General features: G+C 47.7%; 1 protein-coding gene across 2 annotated transcripts in view; it reads left to right on the top strand.

Moving 5' to 3' along the window:
* Positions 1–165: 165 nt before the first annotated feature.
* FLII (FLII actin remodeling protein) overlaps positions 166–11,215 on the top strand; it is an 87,991-nt gene continuing 76,941 nt past the window's right edge. For both annotated transcript variants that reach the window (XM_089662951.1, XM_089662950.1), the window contains exon 1: positions 166–308. In XM_089662951.1, coding sequence (XP_089519077.1) covers positions 246–308 — 63 coding nt within the window. In that variant the 5' untranslated portion in view covers positions 166–245. The remainder of the gene's footprint in view (positions 309–11,215) is intronic.

Below are 11,215 nucleotides of genomic sequence, written 5' to 3'. Positions count from 1 at the left end.
GACCTCCATGATTCTTCAGGCCGGGACATTCTACACATGGAGGAGTTAGGGGTGATAAAGACTCGCCGACAGGTCCTCAGGGACAGCTGAACGGCGATTGGAGGAGAGGGTGAGGTGGGCGGGGATTGGTGGACGCCGGGCTAGGGTGTGGCTGCTGCCAGGATTGAGTGAGCAGAGGGGCGTGGCTTGAGTTCTTCCTACTGCTGCCGCCACCGAGAGCAGACAGACCCTCCCTGACAGCGGACATGGCGGCCACCGGGGTGCTGCCCTTCATCCGGGGGGTGGATCTGAGCAGCAATGACTTCAAGGTGAGGCCTGGGGACACCCTATTCCTGGGAACAGGCTGCCTGTCATGGGGGATGGGGAGGGCTCAGACTCAGCAGGACCTCCAGGGAGCACCCTCTGCTCGGCCTAGCATAGAACATAATGTGAAATGGGCTCCCATGGTGCTGTCGTAGGCTGTGGCGCTGTACAGGCTGACTAGAGAGGTGTTCTCAGTGTCCCCACTGGGAAGATTCACTCTCACTTCCTGTTTTGGTGACAACACAGGTGTCCCCACCTTTGAGAATCGCTCTCACTTCCTGTTTTGGTGACAACACAGGTGTCCCCACTGGGAAGATCCACTCTCACTTCCTGTTATGGTGACAACACAGGCGTCCCCATCGGGGAGATCCACTCACTTCCTGTTATGATGACAACACAGGCGTCCCCACCGGGGAGATCCACTCACTTCCTGTTATGGTGACAACAAAGGCGTCCCCACCGGGGAGATCCACTCACTTCCTGTTATGGTGACAACAAAGGCGTCCCCACCGGGGAGATCCACTCACTTCCTGTTATGGTGACAACACAGGTGTCCCCACTGGGAAGATCCACTCTCACTTCCTGTTTTGGTGACAACACAGGTGTCCCCACCGGGGAGATCCACTCACTTCCTGTTATGGTGACAACACAGGCGTCCCCACTGGGAAGATCCACTCTCACTTCCTGTTTTGGTGACAACACAGGTGTCCCCACCGGGGAGATCCGCTCACTTCCTGTTTTGGTGACAACAGAGGAAATGTAGCGTGATCTCATGAACAGGAGCAGTGACCTGTGGCTGTAACCCCTGTCCGAGGAAATGTGGCTAAAGTTCTACTTTAGCCCGGGTTCACACTGATGCGGTGCGGAATTCTTACCGGTCTCTGTGCGACCTTCGCATTATAATCGCACTCCGTTCATACGAACCGCTGCGGGTGTGTATTTTAAGTGAACGACACCCCAAAATCGGTCTGCAAAACGCAGTGCGATGTGCAGAATCTGTGTGATTGCCCATACCATCCAATTCTGGTGCAGACCAGAAGGGTACTGCGCTTTTTTTTTTTGATGTGCGATTTGAGCCGTACAAAATGTATGGCTCAAACATTGCACTGCACACAAATCGCATGTGGTTTGCACGGATGCAGTGCAGTTCCCAGGCTCCGTCTAGGATCACACCTATGCGTTTTCCATTGCGTTTTGCAGTCTGTTTAACATGGTTTCCTATGGGACACGTTCACATCTTCGTGTTTTTCACCCGGCGCGCTTTTTGGAAAAGGTTGGGGACTTTTTTTTTTTAAACGAAAATGTTGTGTTTTTGGATTTAAAGACTTCAATGGAAATGCTGCAGAAAAGCATGTAGTGCGTTTTTGACGCTTTTTGTGTTTTGTTCTGTCCAGCAACAAGTTGAGGGAAAATAAAAAGCGTCAAATACGCGCGTGCAAAAAAAAGCAAAACACATCGCAAAAAGCACCGCAGAACGGATCAAACGCAAATGGCATAGGTATGAACCGAGCATTAGTCTAGGACAGGGGTGGGCAAACTTTTTGACTTGAGGGCCGCAATGGGTTCATATATTGGACCCGGGGGCCGGACCAAGAGTAGATGAATGATGTGTATGTGTCATCCATAGTAAGTATAGTAATATTCCCCCATAGTAAGCATAGTAATTCATCCCCCCATATAGTAATTCATCCCCCCATATAGTAATTCATCCCCCCATATAGTAATTAATCCCCCATATAGTAATTAATCCCCCATATAGTAATTAATCCCCCCTATAGTAATTAATCCCCCATAGTAATTCATTCCCCATAGTAATTCATCCCCCCTATAGTAATTCATCCCCCCTATAGTAATTCATCCCCCCTATAGTAATTCATCCCCCCTATAGTAATTCATCCCCCATATAGTAATTCATCCCCCATATAGTAATTCATCCCCCATGTAGTAATTCATCCCCCATGTAGTAATTCATCCCCCATGTAGTAATTCATCCCCCATGTAGTAATTCATCCCCCATAGTAATTCATCCCCCCCGTAGTAATTCATCCCCCCCGTAGTAATTCATCCCCCCCGTAGTAATTCATCCCCCCTGTAGTAATTCATCCCCCATGTAGTAATTCATCCCCCATGTAGTAATTCATCCCCCCTGTAGTAATTCATCCCCCCTATAGTAATTCATCCCCCCTATAGTAATTCATCCCCCCTATAGTAATTCATCCCCCCTATAGTAATTCATCCCCCATAGTAATTCATCCCCCATAGTAATTCATCCCCAATATAGTAATTCATCCCCAATATAGTAATTCATCCCCAATATAGTAATTCATCCCCCCTATAGTAATTCATCCCCCTATAGTAATTCATCCCCCCCATAGTAATTCATCCCCCCCATAGTAATTCATCCCCCCTATAGTAATTCATCCCCCCTATAGTAATTCATCCCCCCTATAGTAATTCATCCCCCATATTAAGTCCCCCTGTGTCAATTCACTTACCTTTGCTCCGCGCGTTCCTCTCGCCGTATTCCCGCGCCGTTCCGGTGTAGCATGAAAATCTGTCTCCTATGAGGATCTGTCCCCCTCGACGTATCTGCACATGTGCCAGTTTCAGGTATTAGCAGCCGATCGGCGATCTCCGGCACATGCGCAGATACGTCGAGGGGGACAGATCCTCATAGGAGACAGATTTTCATGCTACACCGGTCTTCAGGGCGGACTGTGAGAGGAGCCTAGCTCCGCGGGCCGGATTAAAAGGTCCGCCGGGCCGTATACGGCCCGCAGGCCGTAGTTTGCCCATTGCTGGTCTAGGATCACACCCATGCGTTTTCCAGAAACGCAGTACAGTCCATTTAACATGATTTCCTATGGGACACGTTCACATCTCCGCGTTTTCACCCGCCGCGCTTTTTGGGTCAGGGACTTTTTTAAATGTAAAATGTGTTTTTGGTAATATAGACTTCAATGGAAACGCTGCATGTAGTGCATTTTTTACGTGTTTTATTCTACCCGGCAACAAAATGAAAAAAAAAAATGCGGCTGTGCATGTGCAAAAAAGCAATAGACTATTGAAGCCTATAGACTTCAATGGAGATGCTGCAGAAAAACATGTTGTGCGTTTTTGATGCATTTTATTCTGCCTGGCAACAAGTTGGGCAAAAAAAAAAAAATGCAGCAATAATGCATGAGCAAAAAAGCAATAGACTATTGAAGCCTATAGACTTCAATGGACACTCTGCAGAAAAACATGTTGTGCGTTTTTGATACATTTTATTCTGCCTGGCAACAAGTTAAAAACAAAAGTGGCAAAAATGCATGTGAAAAAAAAGCAATAGACTATTGAAGCCTATAGACTTCAATGGAGATGCTGCAGAAAAGCATCTAGTGCGTTTTTGACACGTTTTTGATGTGTTTTGCTTTTTATTCTGCCCGGCAACAAGAAAAAACAAAGCAAAACGCATAAAAAACACATGCAAAAAAGCACTGCAGAACAGATCAAACGCAAATCGTGTAACTGTGAACCTCGCCTTAAAGAGGAACTCCACCCTCTGTGTGTGTTTTTCGTTTTGTATTTATTTCCTTCCTCTTTTCTGTTTTTCTGGCTCATCTTCACATACTTGTGTGTCCAGCAGACCCAGCGCTGTCCTGAAGTCTTCCTCCATCTTGATGTCATCAGGGGAGCTGGCCTCCTTTTCCAAGTTCCTGATGACGCAATAGCAGAGAATTTCTAAAGCCGGAGAACGCAAAATCTGGTGCCGCTGTGCATGGGAGCCTATCAGCTTCTACCTTCAGCTTGTTCAATAGAATCTGGAAGCTGATTGGCTCCCGTGCACAGCGGCACCAGATTTTGCGCTCAGTTTTGGTAAATCTGTCATTGCCCCGGAGCCTCCTGGGATGTGTGATGGGATTATCGTGGGAGGCTTTGGGCAGCTTGAAAGTTCATATTCGCCCAGGCTAGAGAGGTGAAGGCGTGCTGTGCTCCCCAAAAAAGCTACCCCTCCCCCTCCAAATTTTTTTAAAAGAAAGGGGAGGGGCAATCTTGTTTAACCCCTTGCCTGCCAAGGTATGTGCATAAACGGCGTGGCAGACAAGTGGTTAAATCCAGCTGGTGACTACTGTGCAGATGTGAGCTTGGTACGGGCTTTAGGAGCCACCGGTGAAGGCCTTTCTGATATGAGCCATTGGGGGCGCTAGAGCAAACCCTTGTATGGGGCTTTCGAAGGGCGCCCCCTGTGGTGGTTGCCAGGCTTTACAGTTCTAGAAACAGCTTCCCTGGTGAATGCATCCATTCCAAGTTCCCTGCCCAGTGGTGTATTCATTTCTAGTGCTGGCCTAGGCAACGCATGAATTGTGCACCCCACCCAACCCCCGCGCTGCCAACACCCAATCACCTGCCATCAGCCACCATGTCGCCGCCACCCAATTTAACCCCTTGCCTACAGGGCACTTATAAAAGCAAAAAATGATGTAGCGGTAAAGCAAAAAAAAATTATAAATGGAAAGAAATATATAGATACTCTGTTAGTAGATCATATTAGGCACATAGTCAATGTAACACAGTGACACGCTCATTAACATGTAAAAGGAAAAATAGTGCGTGATGGAACTAGATGAGTGAGATCTAAAACACATGTGAGACCCCTGCACACGGTGCACATATCAAAAAAGTCCAGTGATCCGTATCACATTCCTTCCACTCCTGCAAAATCAAGGGACTGTGTATGGACCCGCACACCCCGAAGTGCAATCCAAAACCGGCTGAAATGGCCTCTCACCTCCTATCTGCGACCCTGCAGGGCCACAGAGTATGTAATATCACCACTGGATCAAGATAACATTCCTCTTGGGTAGATGACTTCAAGATATGTCCCCAGTACACTGATTCTACCTCTCCTGTAATAGCCTTAATGGTCAGATGAGCAGGGTGGGTCCCAACTCAAATCCCAATAGGATAAAAGAAGAAGACATCCTCCATAGTGTAAAACCGCTTTAATTGTTCTTAAGACTGAATACAATGCACACTTACATCAGCAAGATGAAAAAAACAGCTTGTTCCCATACCATGGGTGTAAGCGTGTGGCTGAAGGGTGTTCCAAGATGGCGCCGCGCCGGAAGTGCGTCACCACGTATTGCCGTCGACGCGTTGCGTCACGTGACCTCGTGACTTCCTCAGGAAGTGAGGAAGTTCTGAGGAAGTCACGAGGTCATCATTTTTTGCTTTTACACTTCATCAGATCTATTGGTATAGGATCAGATGTTAGCAGCTATTACGTTTATTTATTGATCATTTTACATAAGAGCGCAAGTAGATTTTGCATATTACAGGGCACGTATACCCCTTCTTTACCAGGCCAATTTTTAGCTTTCAGCACTGTCGCACTTTGACAATTGCGCAGTCATGCAAGATTGTACCCATATGAAATTTTTATCATTTTTTTCTCACAAATAGAGCTTTCTTTTGGTGGTATTTAATCGTCGCTGGGCACTTTACTTTTTGTGCTATAAGCAAAAATTGCAAAAAAAAAAAAGTTTCTTTGTTTCTATTATAACATTTTTCAAACAGGTAATTTTTCTCCTGCACTGATGTGTGTTGATGAGGCAGCACTGATGGGCACTAATAGGCAGCACTAATGAGGTGTCACGGATAGGCGGCACTGATAGGCAGCACTAATGAGGTGTCACGGATAGGCGGCACTGATAGGTGGCACTGACTGGCAGCACTGCTAGGCATTGACTGGCGCAACTGCTGGGCACTGACTGGCAGCACTGCTGGGCTGCACTGGTGGGCACAGGTGGGTGGCACTTCTGGGCACAGGTATGTGGCACTGCTGGGTGGCACAGGTGGGTGCACTGATAGGTGGCACTGACTGGCAGCACTGCTGGGCACCGATCATCAGGGCACTGATCATCAGTGCCGATCCCTGCTCTGACAACTGCCGGTTCTTGACAGTACTTTCCTCACTCTCTGACAGTGTGAGGAAAGTGCAGCCGAGAACCGGCAATTGCATTTCCCGGTGAGCAGCGTGTCATTGGACACGGCTGATCATGTGGTAAAAGGCCGCTGTGATTGGCCTTTTACCACATCACATGATCAGCTGTGTCCGTAGGACACAGAGATCGCCAGGGGCGCGCAGGAGAGCGCATTCTGGGAGGACGTCATATGACGCCCTCCCGGAACTGGCCGGTCGCAGTGTACCCGTCATTCGGCTATCTGCGGTCGGCAAGTAGTTAAAGAACGAACCTGCACAAGAAGCCGCCGGCCATCCCAGCACCCTCTAGCAGCGCGCAGCCTCCTCACCAGGTCCCTGCCACCTCTCCCGGGGAAAATTCCCCTAAAATTGGCGCCCAAGGCAACCGCCTTGTTTGCCTGGCAGTAAATACGCCGCTGCTCCTGCCACTAATGACTCCCGGAAGCTACATCACTTCTGGGGTCACAACTGCTGTTTCTTAGCTAGCGTAGCCAAGGATGCAGCTAATCTAGCACAATCTGTGGTTGAATAGCCACATTAGAGGGCAGGAAAGACATTGGGGGGGTCTAATAGACTCCCAGGGGTTTATTTACTAAAGCTGGAGAGTCCAAAATCGGACTCCCTTCTGCATAGAAACCAATCAGCTTCCAGGTTTCATTGCCAAAGCTTCATTGAACAAGCTGAGGTTAGAAGCTGATTGGTTTCTGTGCAGAAGGGAGTCTGATTTTGGACTCTCCAGCTTTAGTAAATAAACCCCCCAGTGTCTCTATAAAGAGTAACAGAAAGAAGGGTGAGCCGCACACCGGAGGATAGATGAATATAGTGAGTATTTATTAATCCATAGGACACACAAAACACCAGGACAGGAATACAGGACCTCTTAACGCGCTTCACACCATCTTCTGCTAAATCATAGCAAAGAAAACAACAAAAGTGCCGTCTTATATAGGTGATAGTTAACCACTTCCAGCCCAGACACTTTCCCCCCCTTCCTGTCCAGGCCAATTTTCAGCTTTCAGTGCTATCACACTTTGAATGACAATTGCGCGGTCATGCGACACTACCCATATGAATTTTTTTGCATTTTTTGAGACAGATAAAGCTTTATTTTGGTGGTATTATTATTTATTTGCAAAATTTTATAAGAAAAACCCCTTTTTTCAAAATGTTTGGACTTTTTCATTTACATAGCAAAAAAAATAAAATTTCATCATATATCTTGGCCGAAATTTATTCCGTTATCTTTTTAGTAAAAAAATAAATAAATAAATAAACCAAATTAGTTTATAACCAAAAACTATAATTTGTAAACATTTTTTTTACATTTTTTATTTATTTATTTATTTTTTACATACTGTCACCCTAGTAGTACAGTGCCACCATAGTGACACTGTACTACTTGTGGGGGGTGATGACATTTTTTTTTCTTTTTTTTACACTGATTGCTTTTACACCCATAAAGGCTGTAAAAGCAATCATTTCTCCTTCTCTCTAGCTGCATTCTTGCAGCCATTGAGAAATACTGTGTGAGCTGTGATTGGTCACAGCTTCTCACATGGTACAAGTCTGTTGTGAATAGCCCTGTACCATGTGACCTCTGTGATCATTCACAGATTTCACACGTAGTAAGCAATGATGTCAGAAGTGACATCTTGCTTACTACTCTGCATGTGATCACTGATTGGCCAATCAGTGATCACATGATCGGGACCTCGTACAGAGGTCCCGTCCGACGATCGGTGTTCCACTGTCAGTGGGCACCGGATCGCGGTGTTGCGCTGCCAGGGAGCGTGCACAAGCAGGGTGCGGGAAGGCCATTTATAAACAGCCACCAGAACCTGCACTGCCACCATCCGGCTATTTATATACAACGGCCGGACAAGAGGTGGTTAATAAAGAACACCTGTCCTAATCAGCACTCCTGAATCCTGAGGATACTCCTACTGATACATTGTAACAAAACATAGAAACCATGTATCAGAAGTAGTGATCTCAGAGAACAAGAAAGGAGGAAAAAAAAAAAAGGAAAGTGGGATACGATCGTATCCTACCTAGCATTTGTAATACACTTCCCTGTGTGCCTCATATTGATTGAATGGGTTGTTTACTATAGATTGATTATTCCTATCAGAAAAGATCGATCGGAAAAGAAATTGATTGTTCATTGAAGCGTATATGAGAACCGTTGGTGACCGTGATTGAACTTTTAACCACTTGCCTACCGCGCTGTAGCTGAATGACACTACAGGTCGTCTCGTGCTGGGAGGGCGTCTATTGACTCTCTGTGATTGCTGTGTGCTTCGGACACAGATGATCATAAATCATGGTAGAGAGCCAATCACAGCAGTCCTTTACCACATGACCAGCTGTGTCCAATCACAGCTGAACACAATGTAAACACATTTGCCGGTTATTGGCAGTACTTTCCTCAGCGCTGTCACAGCTAATAACCGGAAAGCGTGAAAGTGAACATCTACACTGATAGTGCCCTGATTATAAGTGCAGTCCATCAGTGCTGCTGATCAATGCTAATCAGTGTCCATCAGTGCTGCCAATCAGTGCCACATATCATTTCCATTCAGTGCTATCAATGCCCACCAGTGCCCCCCATCAGTGCTGCCTATCAACTCCCACCAGTGCCACCTCATCAGTGCTTCATATCATTTCCCACCAGTGCCACCTCATCAGTGCTGCCTATAAATGCCCACCAGTGCCCCCTCATCAGTGCTGCCTATCAATGCCCACCAGTGCCACCTCATCAGTGCTGCCTATCAATGCCCACCAGTGCCACCTCGTCAATGCTGCCTATCAATGCCCACCAGTGCCCTCTCGTCAGTGCTGCCTATCAATGCCCACCAGTGCCACCTTGTCAGTGCTGCCTATCAATGCCCACCAGTGCCACCTCGTCAGTGCTGCCTATCAATGCCCACCAGTGCCCCCTCGTCAGTGCTGCCTATCAATGCCCACCAGTGCCCCCTAATCAGTGCTGCCTATCAATGCCCACCAGTGCCCCCTAATCAGTGCTGCCTATCAATGCCCACCAGTGCCCCCTCATCAGTGCTGCCTATCAGTGCCCACCAGTGCCCCCTCATCAGTGCTGCCTATCAGTGCCCACCAGTGCCCCCTCATCAGTGCCGCCTATCAACGCCCACCAGTGCCACCTATCAATATCCTCCAGTGCCTCCTCATCAGTGCAGTCTATCAATGCCCACCAGTGTGACCTCATCAGTGCCGCCTATCAATGCCCACCAGTGCCCCCTCATCAGTGCAGTCTATCAATGCCCACCAGTGTGACCTCATCAGTGCCGCCTATCAATGCCCACCAGTGCCCCCTCATCAGTGCTGCCTATCAATGCCCACCAGTGCCCCCTCATCAGTGCTGCCTATTAATGCCCACCAGTGCCCCTCATCGTTGCTGCCTATCAATGCCTATCAGTGCCACCTCATCGTTGCTGCCTATCAATGTCCATCCGTGCAGCCTCATTAGTGCAGCCTCATCAGTGCACATCAGTGAAGGAGAAAAATTCCCTGTTTGCAAAATTTTTATAATAGAAACAAAAAAAAAGGTTTTTTTTGCTATTTTTTTTTTCCAAAATGTTTTTGTCTCTTCATTTGTTTAGCAAAATATAAAACCCCCAGCGGTGATTAAATACCACCAAAAGAAAGCTCTATTTGTGTAAACAAATGATGAACATTTTATATGGGTACAGTGTTGCATGACCGCGCAATTGTCATTCAAAGTGCGAAAGCGCTGAAAACTGGCCTGGGCAGGAAGGGGGTGAAGGTGCCCGGTATTGAAGTGGTTAAAGTGTAGAATTGGAGAATCTCTGTAATACTCCTCACTGCTCCAGTGATCTCCACTTCTGGGTGCCCTGCCATGTGGCTTCCTTGCAGCATAGTGAACACAGGAGGTCACTCGCTCAGCACCAACTCCATTCATAGAACCCCTTGTGTGTTTTTCTCAATGAATGCAAGGTGTCCTGATTGGATGAGGTGAAGGTTATGATGTCAGCTCCCCAAATTGGCACAGACACCATTCAGAGACCCTTTTGCATTCTCTCAGTGAATGGTGCCTGTGCCAAGCCGGCGACCTCCTGTGTTCATTGTAAAGCAGGGCAGCCACTCGGGATGGGACCCAGAAGCTAGTACCAATCACTAAAAACGGTGACTACTGCAGCGATTTCCAGCTTCCATGAGGATCCAACAGGTATGGCACCTACATACTTATTATATTATTATACAGTATTTATAAAGCGCCAATAGTTCGCTCAGCGCTGTACATTACAAAGGGGGACAGAACATGTGACAGAACAATACCAATACAATGCAAAACATGAGGGGATTGAGGGCCCTGCTCCTTGGAGCTTACAATCTAGGAGGGAGGGGATAGTGGTACAGGAGGAGATAGCTGTGGGGGGTGGAGTGGTAGGAAGAGTGGAGGAGGTCGGCAAGTTAGCAGGGGGTGAGGTAGGCTTCCCTGAAGAGATGGGTTTTCAGGGTGCGCCTAAAGGAGAGGAGAGTAGGTGATAATCTGATGGGTTGGGGAAGGGAGTTCCAGAGGATGGGTGACACCCTGGAGAAGTCCTGGAGGCGGACATGGGAGGAGGAGACCAGGGAACTAGAGAGAAGGAGGTCTTGTGAGGAGCGGAGAGTGCGTGTTGGGTGGTACTTGGATATTAGGTTGGTGATGTAGTTCGGGGCAGTATGGTGGACAGCTTTGTACGTCAGTGTTAGGATGTTAAATTTGATCCGTTGCGCAATCGGAAGCCAGTGGAGGGGTTGGCAGAGGGGGGTGGCGGAGATGGAGCGGTTGGAAAGGTGAATGAGTCTGGCAGCCGTATTCAGGATGGACTGAAGCGGGGATAGCCAGCGGCGAGGCAGGCCAGTGAGGAGGGAGTTGCAGTAGTCGCATTGGTCCAAAAAAAACCGAATCTTCCAAGCTCACAG

The sequence above is a fragment of the Staurois parvus genome, unplaced genomic scaffold, assembly GCF_062004578.1.
Source record: "Staurois parvus isolate SC_StPar_1 unplaced genomic scaffold, SC_StPar_1.0 ptg001591l, whole genome shotgun sequence".
Lineage (NCBI taxonomy): Eukaryota > Metazoa > Chordata > Amphibia > Anura > Ranidae > Staurois > Staurois parvus.
This window is presented reverse-complemented; position numbering and strand designations above follow the sequence as displayed.